This window comes from Triticum aestivum, chromosome 6B (genome assembly GCF_018294505.1).
Source record: "Triticum aestivum cultivar Chinese Spring chromosome 6B, IWGSC CS RefSeq v2.1, whole genome shotgun sequence".
Classification (NCBI taxonomy): Eukaryota; Viridiplantae; Streptophyta; class Magnoliopsida; order Poales; family Poaceae; genus Triticum; species Triticum aestivum.
In genome coordinates this window covers 85,136,545-85,147,177 of record NC_057810.1, presented here as the reverse complement: position 1 = coordinate 85,147,177, position 10,633 = coordinate 85,136,545, and the positions used below count along the sequence as shown (strand labels likewise).

The 10,633-nt window shown below is 43.2% G+C and overlaps 2 protein-coding genes across 2 annotated transcripts; one reads left to right on the top strand and one right to left on the bottom strand.

Annotated features, from left to right (window-relative positions):
- The first annotated feature begins 5,354 nt into the window (after positions 1–5,354).
- On the top strand, positions 5,355–9,120 carry LOC123133584 (protein FAR1-RELATED SEQUENCE 5). The gene is made up of 7 exons (XM_044553049.1): positions 5,355–5,635; positions 5,765–5,839; positions 6,204–6,426; positions 6,516–7,209; positions 7,283–7,740; positions 7,821–8,108; positions 8,241–9,120. The coding sequence occupies exons 1-7, from the start codon at positions 5,418–5,420 to the stop codon at positions 8,934–8,936; spliced, it is 2,652 nt and encodes an 883-aa protein (XP_044408984.1). The 5' UTR covers positions 5,355–5,417; the 3' UTR covers positions 8,937–9,120.
- Positions 9,121–9,790: 670 nt separating this feature from the next.
- Positions 9,791–10,627, bottom strand: LOC123133583 (uncharacterized). Its single transcript, XM_044553048.1, has 4 exons — positions 10,609–10,627; positions 10,273–10,529; positions 10,125–10,200; positions 9,791–10,036 (listed from the first exon to the last, which is right to left on the bottom strand). The coding sequence occupies exons 2-4, from the start codon at positions 10,476–10,478 to the stop codon at positions 9,926–9,928; spliced, it is 393 nt and encodes a 130-aa protein (XP_044408983.1). The 5' UTR covers positions 10,479–10,529; positions 10,609–10,627; the 3' UTR covers positions 9,791–9,925.
- Positions 10,628–10,633: the final 6 nt, after the last annotated feature.

The following is a 10,633-nucleotide window of genomic DNA, read 5'->3' as shown; positions in this document are numbered from 1 at the left end:
GTTTTTCAGTTTTTTAATGGATGTATAGAAGTTGTGTTTTCTGTTTTTAGTGTTAGATGCTTAATTAGTATGAAATAGTATATAGATTTTTGAAATAGTAGAAATGTTAGAAATTTTAGTTATCAAAATCCAATCATTAAAAAAATATTACTTTTTGCGGGCATATAGCTAGTATTTGTTCTCGACGATGCCCGGCCCGCATCCTCGCCATCGACCCGTCCGCGACGATGTCCAGCCGACCCATGTCCGGGACTGGGCTCCGCCGGGCTGGCACTGGGAGGTGCTGCCTGGAGGGGCACGCCGCTTGATGAGGAACCCGGCCCCGGGTCCCGTCGTCGACCCTGATCTTGTTTGGTGGCGTTCGCGTGGGCCAGTTTTGGTGCGGAGGGACCCGGCCCCGCCGGAGGTGGTACGTCGCCGTGTCAGGGAGGAGGACGAGCACGTCCATCGCTACATGATTGCGTTAAAGGGTGGCAGGTTCTCTAATACCTGGCAGTATCTTTGGGGATCTCACTTCAGCTATGATCATGTGAGGGTTCCTTCTCTTTGGGTGTCCACCGCCCGCGCCGCAGGAACCGCGAGTGTCCTAGATTCTTCTGTAGTATTCGATCTTTAATTAGCTAGCCAGTGATGTACTATTCAATATTATATATTATTCGAGACGATGTATTCGAGATTATATCTATTATTCTAGACGAAGTATTCGAGATTATATCTATTATTCGAGACGATGTAATTTGAATACTAAATTGTTTTATATTTCTTTTGAATTAGTTAAATAAAAGCTATGACAGACAATGCCGACAGAGAGGGAGAACAGACCATATTCGATATGATACGTGGGCCAGATGATGATCAGAATGAAGAAGATTATGACGGCTCCGAATTTCTAAACAACACCGGAGAGGGTGATATGATATTCGATCGCGACGACCGAATTGATGAAGTCATGAACTACGATTATGACGATGACGAAGAACATGTTGATCCTGAAACAACAAAGACCGACGAGGTATATATATTTATATAAGCAGGTATCTAGTGACCATCACATGTTTTAAATGACTTAAAGATATATTAACGAATCGATCTTTGTTCTTTCAGCCATCCGGATCGAGCAAATCTTCAGGCAAAAGGACGAAACGAGGCCCGAACAAAAAGTTGAAGGAGGGCATAAAGTACAATATCGAGGCAGTCAGACCTAATGGCAAACCATTAGTGCCTAAGAAGATTGCGGACAAGTTCGTTCGTCAGTGCGGAGTTCTTGTGAAAGACCAACTCCCGATCTCCCTTCAAGAATGGAGAGAGCCAGCAAAAGATAAAAGACAAAAAGGCAAAGAAGACGCTGCTCCACGTCCAGATGTTACTTTTGTCGACAAGAATCAAAAAGATCTGCTTTGGGATACTCTCATGGAACATTTCACCCTACCAGATCATTTCACAGAAGCAGATGTGCAGAAAGTCAAGGACGCTGCTCTTAGGAAGATGGCGGTTGCATTCAAGAACCACAAGAATCGTGAATGGGACAAGTACGTCAAGGGAGGAAGGAAGACTCCAGTATTCGAGGGAACACTAGAGAACCAACGTGCTCACTGGGACGATTTCGTGAAATTCAAGAATTCGAAAATAGCTAAGGAACGGTCGAGAATAAACAAGAAGAATGCCGACAAAAAAGGATAAGTTCCATAAGCTGGGGCCGGGTGGCTATGCGGTGGCAATGCCTAAGTGGGATAAGTCTGAGAAAGAGATGGAGGATGCAGGTGCCACTCCGGTTACTAAGAGCTGGCCCCCAGGGTCAGGACTTGGTTCTATGCGCATGGGGGGAGTTGGACCCGAAGACAGGCAATGTTTCGACGAGGGCAAGTCTGAAGGGAGCCTACGATGCGATTGTTGCAATAGAAGAGGCACGATCGTGGGTGTTCGAGCCCAACAGAGAGAACGACGAGCTTACGTGTGCCCTGGGAAATCCTGAACACCCGGGAAGAACATGAGGCAAGGGCGCTATTCCGTGGTATGAGGGGTTTTCATACTGGAACACCGACTACAGAACCCGTGCGAGAAAAAAGATTGTGGAGGAGAAGAAGAGGAAGATGGAGGAGGAGCAGAGGAAGCGGGACTATGAACACCTTCAAGGCCTAGTAGCAAGTCAAGCGGAATTGGTAGTCAAATTCCAGCGGCAGCAGGAGCAGATCGACTCACCTACCCAGCAAAGGGGGTCTCAGCAGCTGCAGCAGCTAGCGAATGATCCAGCATTGGATAGCACCGCCCCATCCATGCCGAGAAGCAGCGCGGGTTCCGCCCCGGACGATGCAATGCTGGGTAGATACCCTGTGGATGACATCACGGAGAACACTAGCTGCGAGCTACACGTCAAAATGAAGAACATATCCATGAAGGTGGCGGACGTCGTTGCTTTTACAAATCCCCCCGAGGCAACCTTCCATTGCAACCCGATTCCAACGGGCTATGCTCGTGTCTTGGTTGATGAGGTGGTGGACCCATATTCGGAGCTAGAGCTTGACATTCCTGGAGGTGACGATGAGCGCTTTCTCGGAGACGCCAACCATCGTATCATCCTATGGAAAAAGGATTGCATCATCTTTCGAAGGCCACCGACACCGCGTCAGCCGACTCCTCGTCGAAGTCCGCCACCGAGTCAGCAGTCTCCCGCTCCTGCAAGTCCACCAAGTCCGGCAAAGTGTCAGGCCACTCCTCCTCCAAGTCCGGCAAAGTGTCAGGCCACTCCTCCTCCTCCAAGTCCGCCATAGCTTCAGACGTACACTCCTCCTCCAAGTCCGGCACAACCTCAGGCCACTCCTCCTCCAAGTCCGGCACAACCTCAGGCCACTCCTCCTCCAAGTCCGGCACAGCTTCAAGCGGCCACTCCTCCTCGTCCAACTCAGCCCCATCAGCCGTCTCCGCCACCTCAGCAATCGCAGAAGAGACACCCCGCAGCTATGGTGCGTAGCGGTACGAGTCGAGGTAGTACAGGAAGTACAGGCGGAGGCAAGCGATATAAATATGGTCCAAGCCTCACGCCTCTTCCGCAGAGGGCTTATGACAGGTCCGAGGAGGAAATCGTAGCCATATCGAAGTCCGAGGTGGAAGCCCATTTTGCACCGAAACCGCCAACGCCGCCAAGGGAGAAAGTGCCTGAGGAAACGATTGACCACTTCATTCGTATGGCTCAACCACCAGCTCCCAAGCCTGTTGACACAGACTATGAGCGCCACATCAGGAAGTTAAATCGAGCACGTCTACGTAAGGAGGCGAGCTCGGGATCGAGCAAACAAGAAGCAACTGTCAAAAAATGCGGGAAAACCATTCCCCAGCTGGGAGAACAGGCGGCGCAATCGATCCCCTCGCTTGTTGTGCCAACAACACATGACAGTACGCGCGCCCAATATTATTGTGGGCAAACAGTTTACGTTCCTGAGGTGGGCAATGTGGTAATAACGGAGGACCATATAATGCAGGCTGAAGTTCTCAAAATCACTGTTGGACAACTCCTCGAGATCGAGCTCATGCCTGTGCTTAGAGAGGATGAAATAAAACGGAAATATGTCCGGGGCCAACCTTTGGTCGAGCCAGACAAGGTCAAGAACCTCCCAACGAGAATGTATGAATTGCATCAATGGTACATGAACATTACCAAGATTTCCGATCGATTGTCCCTCATGGTGAATGTCAAGGAGGGGCATTACTACCATGAGAAAGCTGTGTCCGTTGAGTATTCTGAACTGTTTCAGTTATACAATCAAGACGCACTCGACAAATCTATCGTCAGTTGCTATTGTCTGTAAGTGATTTCTTTCTGTAATTTAAGTCTCAAGCTAGCTGTAGTGATCCTTTTGATCAATCATTACCTATAATTATCCTCACTATATTCTTTTTCTGTGGTATTATATGCAGGATGAAGATGTATGAAATGAGAAAAGGTGGACGCTATGGCATTGGGTTCATTGACCCAAACACCGTTAATGAATACACATGGAAAATAGATGCACGTCATGAAAAGGCCGTAGAGGACAGCATGCTAGAGTTCTTGAAGCACCTCAAATACAATGAAGATATACTACTTCCTTACAACTTCCAGTGAGTCACACTGTCTTGTACTACAAATTTTCTGTTTTTGCCTACTAGCTAGCTACATGTTTTTGCTTACATATGCTCGCTTAATTAAGACATGCAAATGTGTGTGCATGTAGATTTAACTGGGTCTTGTGTATCATTAAAGTTGACGCCGGAACAGTTGAAATACTGGACTCACTACTCAAAGAAAAAATTGACTATAACATCTTGTTTGGGATAGTCAACGGGTATTTCAATCATTATTAACTATATATCTCGGCCTATTTAGTTCATCATTTCATGATATGAACTATTTAATAACCCCTTTATTCATTTTCCTTGTCGGCGGGCAGGGCTTGGGCAAGGTTCATCAGCGTCACGGAAGGCGAATGGAAAGAAAAGCTTAAATGCGGAAGACCCAAGGTAAGTAATTAAGTAGTACTAGCTAGCTAGCTAGCTGCCATCTCTTTAATTATCATGCTTGATTAATTATTATCTGATCAAATTTCATTCTCGTAAAGGCCCTGAAGCAGGCGCAGGGGACTGATCTGTGTGCATTCTGCGTTTGCAAGAACATTCGCATGATGGTGTCCGAAAGGAGCAGATCTCAAAGACAGGAATGGGTACGCTTGTCAAAACACTATTCACAATTTTTACACCATTATCGATATCTAGTCACACAACTAATACACATGCATATTGATCTCCTTCTTAACAGTTCAGAAAGGTGCGGGCGAAGCTCCTAGAAACGGAGCGCGTAGAAGCACTTCAAGAGGAAATAGCGGGATTTTTGCTCGACCAGCTCATAAATCCGAAGGGAGAATACTATTACCCGCTACCGCCCCCATGAAAACCACTTCCAATTGTCATCGTGCTCCGAAGGCACCAATTAGGCTAATGCCACTGGCTCCGAAGGCAACATGCATATGTAGGAGAAATTGTATATAACTATACATGTGTGTATGTGTGAATTAATTAATATGATGGTTTGTGAGACATTGATGATATATATATGCATGATTGGTTCTATTAGAAATTCTATATATATATATATATATATATATATATATATATATATATATATATATATATATATATATATATATATATATATAGGACTCCTCTTTTATACTCCCGGGTGTATGTACTCCCACCTCCACTAGATGGGTTTGGAGTGAGAGACCACGCGCGGAGCAGGTATCATCGTAATAGGAAAAAGAAAAAAGAAAATAGGTAGTGGTTATGAGTCGACTGCATGCCCCTACATGCATGGGCGTTGAATCTCTATCTACCCGTGCCTAGGAAAGTTGTTGCGGTGGAGATAAGGTATCTGGTCTGGCTGTCGTATGAGAGAGGATAGGAGAAGAGCCGCCGGAGGTATGATGGATGCGACCCCTGGCGAAATGGAAGGTATATCAATGGAGATCGTTCCCGCGACCGGCGGAACGGAAGGTTCGTCAATGGAGATCGTTCCCGCGACCGGCGGCATGGAAGGTATGACGGATGCGACCCCTGGTGAAATGGAAGGTATGTCAATGGAGGACTCGTTGATCGATGGCAACAGGTATATGAGCTGGTCTTCTATGTTTCGTTGTTCCTTTGTTCGCCCGGCCGGCCATCCGACGTCTTCCGAGTACAACGAATACGGCCGGCGGCGGGTATGATAAATACTAATTTATTATACTGGGTGTAGGGATCTCTTATTATCATTTGATTCCACTGAAGGACTTCCAGCGGCAATGGATCATACGGACGTCCCACTCGAGAGGTATGAGTGGTGATTGTAAGTAGCAGTTCATACGTTATTTCTGTCTGCATACTCCGTTCACTTTTTTCAGTGCGACTGATAATTTTTATTTAGGAGTATATACTTCATTTTTATTTAGGAGTATATACTTCATTTTTATTTAGGAATATACTCATTTGTTTTTATTAGTACATACTCCTGTTATTTATGATTATTATATACCTCATTTTTTGGGCACTTCGTTCCATAATTAGTATGTACTTCTTTTCTGTGTGATGAGTACATACCTTCTTTTTGTAGTACATACTCCTTGACAGATTTAATTGTCTGTAGTATATAGTTGGTTGATTATTAAATTTTTTGTATTTTTTGTATACCACGTCAGGGTTGTGGTAGAAGATGAAGAAGGATTACTTGATCTCCCACCTGAATACGCGGATCCAGCGATGCTTGTTCCTAAGGTGGGACAAAGTTTCATGACCGAAAGAGATGCTTTCAATCTGTACAACATCTATGCTGTGCGGATGGGTTTTGGAATTCGACTGTCGAAGCTGCGTTTTAGTGCATCGAAGAAATTGACTATGCGGGAATTTTGTTGTTCGCATCAGGTAAGTAGTAACATAATAATACTTTGGGACTGACCATATTGGTTTGACAATGTGGTATAACTATCCATTTTTTAATTTTTATTTTGTAGGGAAAAAATCCTAAGACAAAAAAACCTTCAGTGCGTGTTGGGTGTGGCGCTATGTTGAGGATTAATAGACCAATTGGTGAGGGGTCGTGGACAGTGACTAAGTTTGTAGAGGACCATAACCATGAGCTTAAGGAGGCAATTGGTGTGACTAAGAATTACAAGTCACATAATCAAATTGATGAGGGGACTAGACATGTCATTGCAGACATGGTGGATAGCGGTATGAGGTCGACCAACATGTACGGTTTATTGTCAGGTTTTTGTGGAGGAGCTTCAATGGTCCCGTTCTCGCGTAGGATGATGGACAGGCTAGCTTATGCTATCAAGAGGGATGAGTGCAGTGAAGATGTAGAGCTGACCCTTGATCTTTTCAAAGAGTTGCAGAGCAATTCCAGCAATTTTTTCTATAGTGTGCAGGTTGACAAGGCATGCCGTGTGAAGAATATATTCTGGTCTCATGCTGTATCAAGGAGGAATTTTCAGGCCTTTGGCGATGTTGTGACGTTTAATACTACATATAAGACTAATAGTTACAACATGCCATTTGCTCCGTTCGTAGGAGTGAATAATCATTTTCAGAGCATATTGTTTGGGTGTGCATTACTTAGAGATGAGACAGTTGAGTCTTTCAATTGGTTGTTCTCTACGTTCAGGAAGTGCATGAATGGAAAGGAGCCGCAGTGCATACTTACCGGTAAGTTTGTTATGTTATTGTAGAGTCTATATATGTTACTTTGTTGTACTGAGTACCTTGGCTTTTGTGATAGATAATTGCCAACAGATGGCCGCCTCTATTAAAAAAGTTTTTCCAAAAGCGTCTCATCGTGTTTGCAAGTGGCATATACTTAAGAAGGTGAGGGAAAATTGTGGAAATATCTACAGCACTAGAGAAACATTCAAAGAAGACTTTCATAGGGTGTTAACTCAGATGTTGACAGTAGATGAGTTTGAGGGGGCATGGAAGGAATTAATTTCCGAGTATAAGCTGGAAGATTGTGTGTATCTGAAGCAGATGTGGGATATCAGGGAAAAGTGGGCATTTCCTTATTTTGGGCAGTTGTTCTATGCTGGAATGACAACTACACAGAGGAGCGAGTCAGTTAATTATGTCTTGAAAAGGTTTGTTATGCCGGCCTCTTCGATGAATGGTTTCGTAAAGAAGTATGAGAGATTCTTCATAGACAGATTACAGATGGAAGATTATGAGGAATTTCATACTAAACACGTAAGTAAAAATTTTGTTAGTTCCATTTTTAGTTTACCAATTTATCATAGTAATACATTGTGATACAACTGAGCTTGCAGGACAAAGTTGTTATGAAGACTAGATCACCATTGGAAAGACATGCTTCAAAGGTATATACTCGTGGTGTATTCAACTTATTTGTGGAGCAGCTATTGGAAAGTTTGTCCTTCAAGGTCGTCGCGACTGATGAGGAGAGTGTCTTTAAAATAGTACGTATTGGGGGTTTTTCTCGGAACATCTGGCGACGGCACCGTTATGAAGTGTATGCAGACCTTGAAAGCATGACATTTTCATGTGTATGTAAGATGTTTGAGCACAAGGGTATACTGTGTTGTCATGTGCTTAGTGTAAGTACCTTATCACCATAACCATATGCTTACCATAGTGTCGTCGATAAATGTCACTGTAATGATATTGTGAGGTAAATTGAGGACACACTGAGTATGTAATCATATAATGATTTGTCGTTGTTTTTGTAGGTCCTGATACATGATGGTTGCGCTGAGATCCCAGAGCAGTATGTCTTGAAGCGATGGACGAAGGATGCTAGAGACCGTGTGCCTTCATTCCTGGAGGGTTACAAAGATGATGTTGATGCCGCTGCTTCTCAGACGTACAGGCATCTGGTGCTCCATACGACATCAGAGGAGGTAAATCGTCTTGGTAACAAATACATGAAGGCTTACAAGGTGACCATGGAAGACCTATCTCAATTGGTGGAAAAACTGAGAAAGGTCTGTCTGGAGGAAGAGCAGGCTATTCTGGAAGGGGCAGAAGTTGAGGGTGATGTACATAATCAGACGCATGATCGTACAACAGCTGATGGTGATAGAACGCCAGGAGAAGGAGATAGTACTCCCCATGTCCATGAAGTCAGTGAAGGCCCATTCGAGGAAGGGGTGAGTATGGAAGATATTTTGCCACCTGTTAATAATCGTCCAAGAGGCAGGCCAAAAACTACAAGATGGAAAACTGGTGGGGAAGTAGCTAGTACAAAGAAGAGTGGTAAGAAAGTGGGTGGCAACAGTGATAGCACAAAGCAAGGTAGAGATGCTTCTGGGAAGAAAGAGTCTGACATCATTAGGTATTGTGGAGAATGTGGTGACCCGGGACATAATAAGACGACATGTGGGAAGCCATCCACGTACAAGAGGAAGTATGTTTACAAGGAATAGTTGCGTTTAGTGGGTTTTATTTTTTTTTGTTATATTTGTGACTAAATAGGTTGTAAGGACCATGTGTTGCGGATTCTGGAACATGTCTTTATTCTAGCCTTCATTGGTTTGCACTGTTACTGCAGGAGTTTGCGAGAACAGTTTTTCATACATTAATGGTACTGGTTATGAATATTTCTATATGTAGTCGGCACAATTTGTGCAAATGGATGTTCGTGCAATTTTTCTTTGGTCATAAATGGTTTTGTGGTACGTGTAGACAGTAGTGAGCCGTAAACTTTGAAGTATGTTTCCATTGATAGAAATGGGTATGATGAAGTGAAATGGTATATACTGTCTGGACTGGAGTATGTACTTTTTTTAGAAACTTGTAGTATGTCGTTTGTTATCAAGGATCGGGAAGTATGTTACTGTTGAATAAAATGGTATATATAGTGAAAAACACAGAGAATAAAGTAAGATGATAGAGATTGATATTCATTTCTGAAAGTAAGGAGAATATGCAAATACAATGACATAGTTAAGCAAAGTACAGTGTGGCTGGCTACGAATGAAGAAAATCTATAGGGAAATGTTTGCGGATAATGTTGTCTACTAGTCTAATCGTGCAATTTTTCTTTGGTCGTAAATGGTTTTGTGGTACGTGTACATAGTAGTGAGCCGTAAATTTTGAAGTATGTTTCCATTGATAGAAATGGGTATGATGAAGTGAAATGGTATATACTGTCTGGACTGGAGTATGTAATGTTTTTAGAAACTTGTAGTATGTCGTTTGTTATCAAGGATCGGGAAGTATGTTACTGTTGAATAAAATGGTATATATAATGAAAAACACAGAGAATAAAGTAAGATGATAGAGATTGATATTCATTTCTGAAAGTAAGGAGAATATGCAAATACAATGACATAGTTAAGCAAAGTACAGTGTGGCTGGCTACGAATGAAGAAAATCTATAGGGAAATGTTTGCGGATAATGTTGTCTACTAGTCTAATCCCTAAGCTGGCTGAGCTGGAGTTTAACCCAATCTGGAAGAGAAGCTTCATTTGTCTTGAACGTCAGCAAGTCCAGTAGAAAAGTGCACCTTAGGTCGTTAGAATCCTGCATTATAAGTTGATGATGAAGAGGTTGAGCTTGTTGTGCCAGTAATAGTTGCCATGTTTGTGTAAGTACTGAGGAAAATAGTTACCTTGCTTATGAAATTAATTAGACGGAGGCCATTCCAGTTGCGCATGAAGTTCAATACAAGAAAACCGCAATCATCCCTGGTAGTTCGTGAATGTTATATTAATTGGCGATGGCGACTCAAAAAACCAACTGAATCAAAGGGAACTTACGAGTTTTGTTGTTCTGGTATGTTCTCTACGACCTCAATACCCCAGCTAGGTATGTCCTCATCCCATCCAGGAAAAGCTAACCTCATGCACTCGGCGAGATGATATGCTATGGTGTGACATGTCTTGTTATGTCTAGATATTCTTGATTCGTTGAAGGGGCCTAGTGCACTGAGCGAGTCAAGTATCGATATTTTCTTGTTCTCCATGTCGAATGCATACAACGCATAGTGATTAACTAGATGAAGTGGTATGAGTATCTGGAAAGGAAAATGAGACCACGAAATTAGATAGCTCATAGCATATAAAAGTGGCGCACAGTACAGTATATGTTGATACCTGATGGCTTTGCGAAACGTCATAA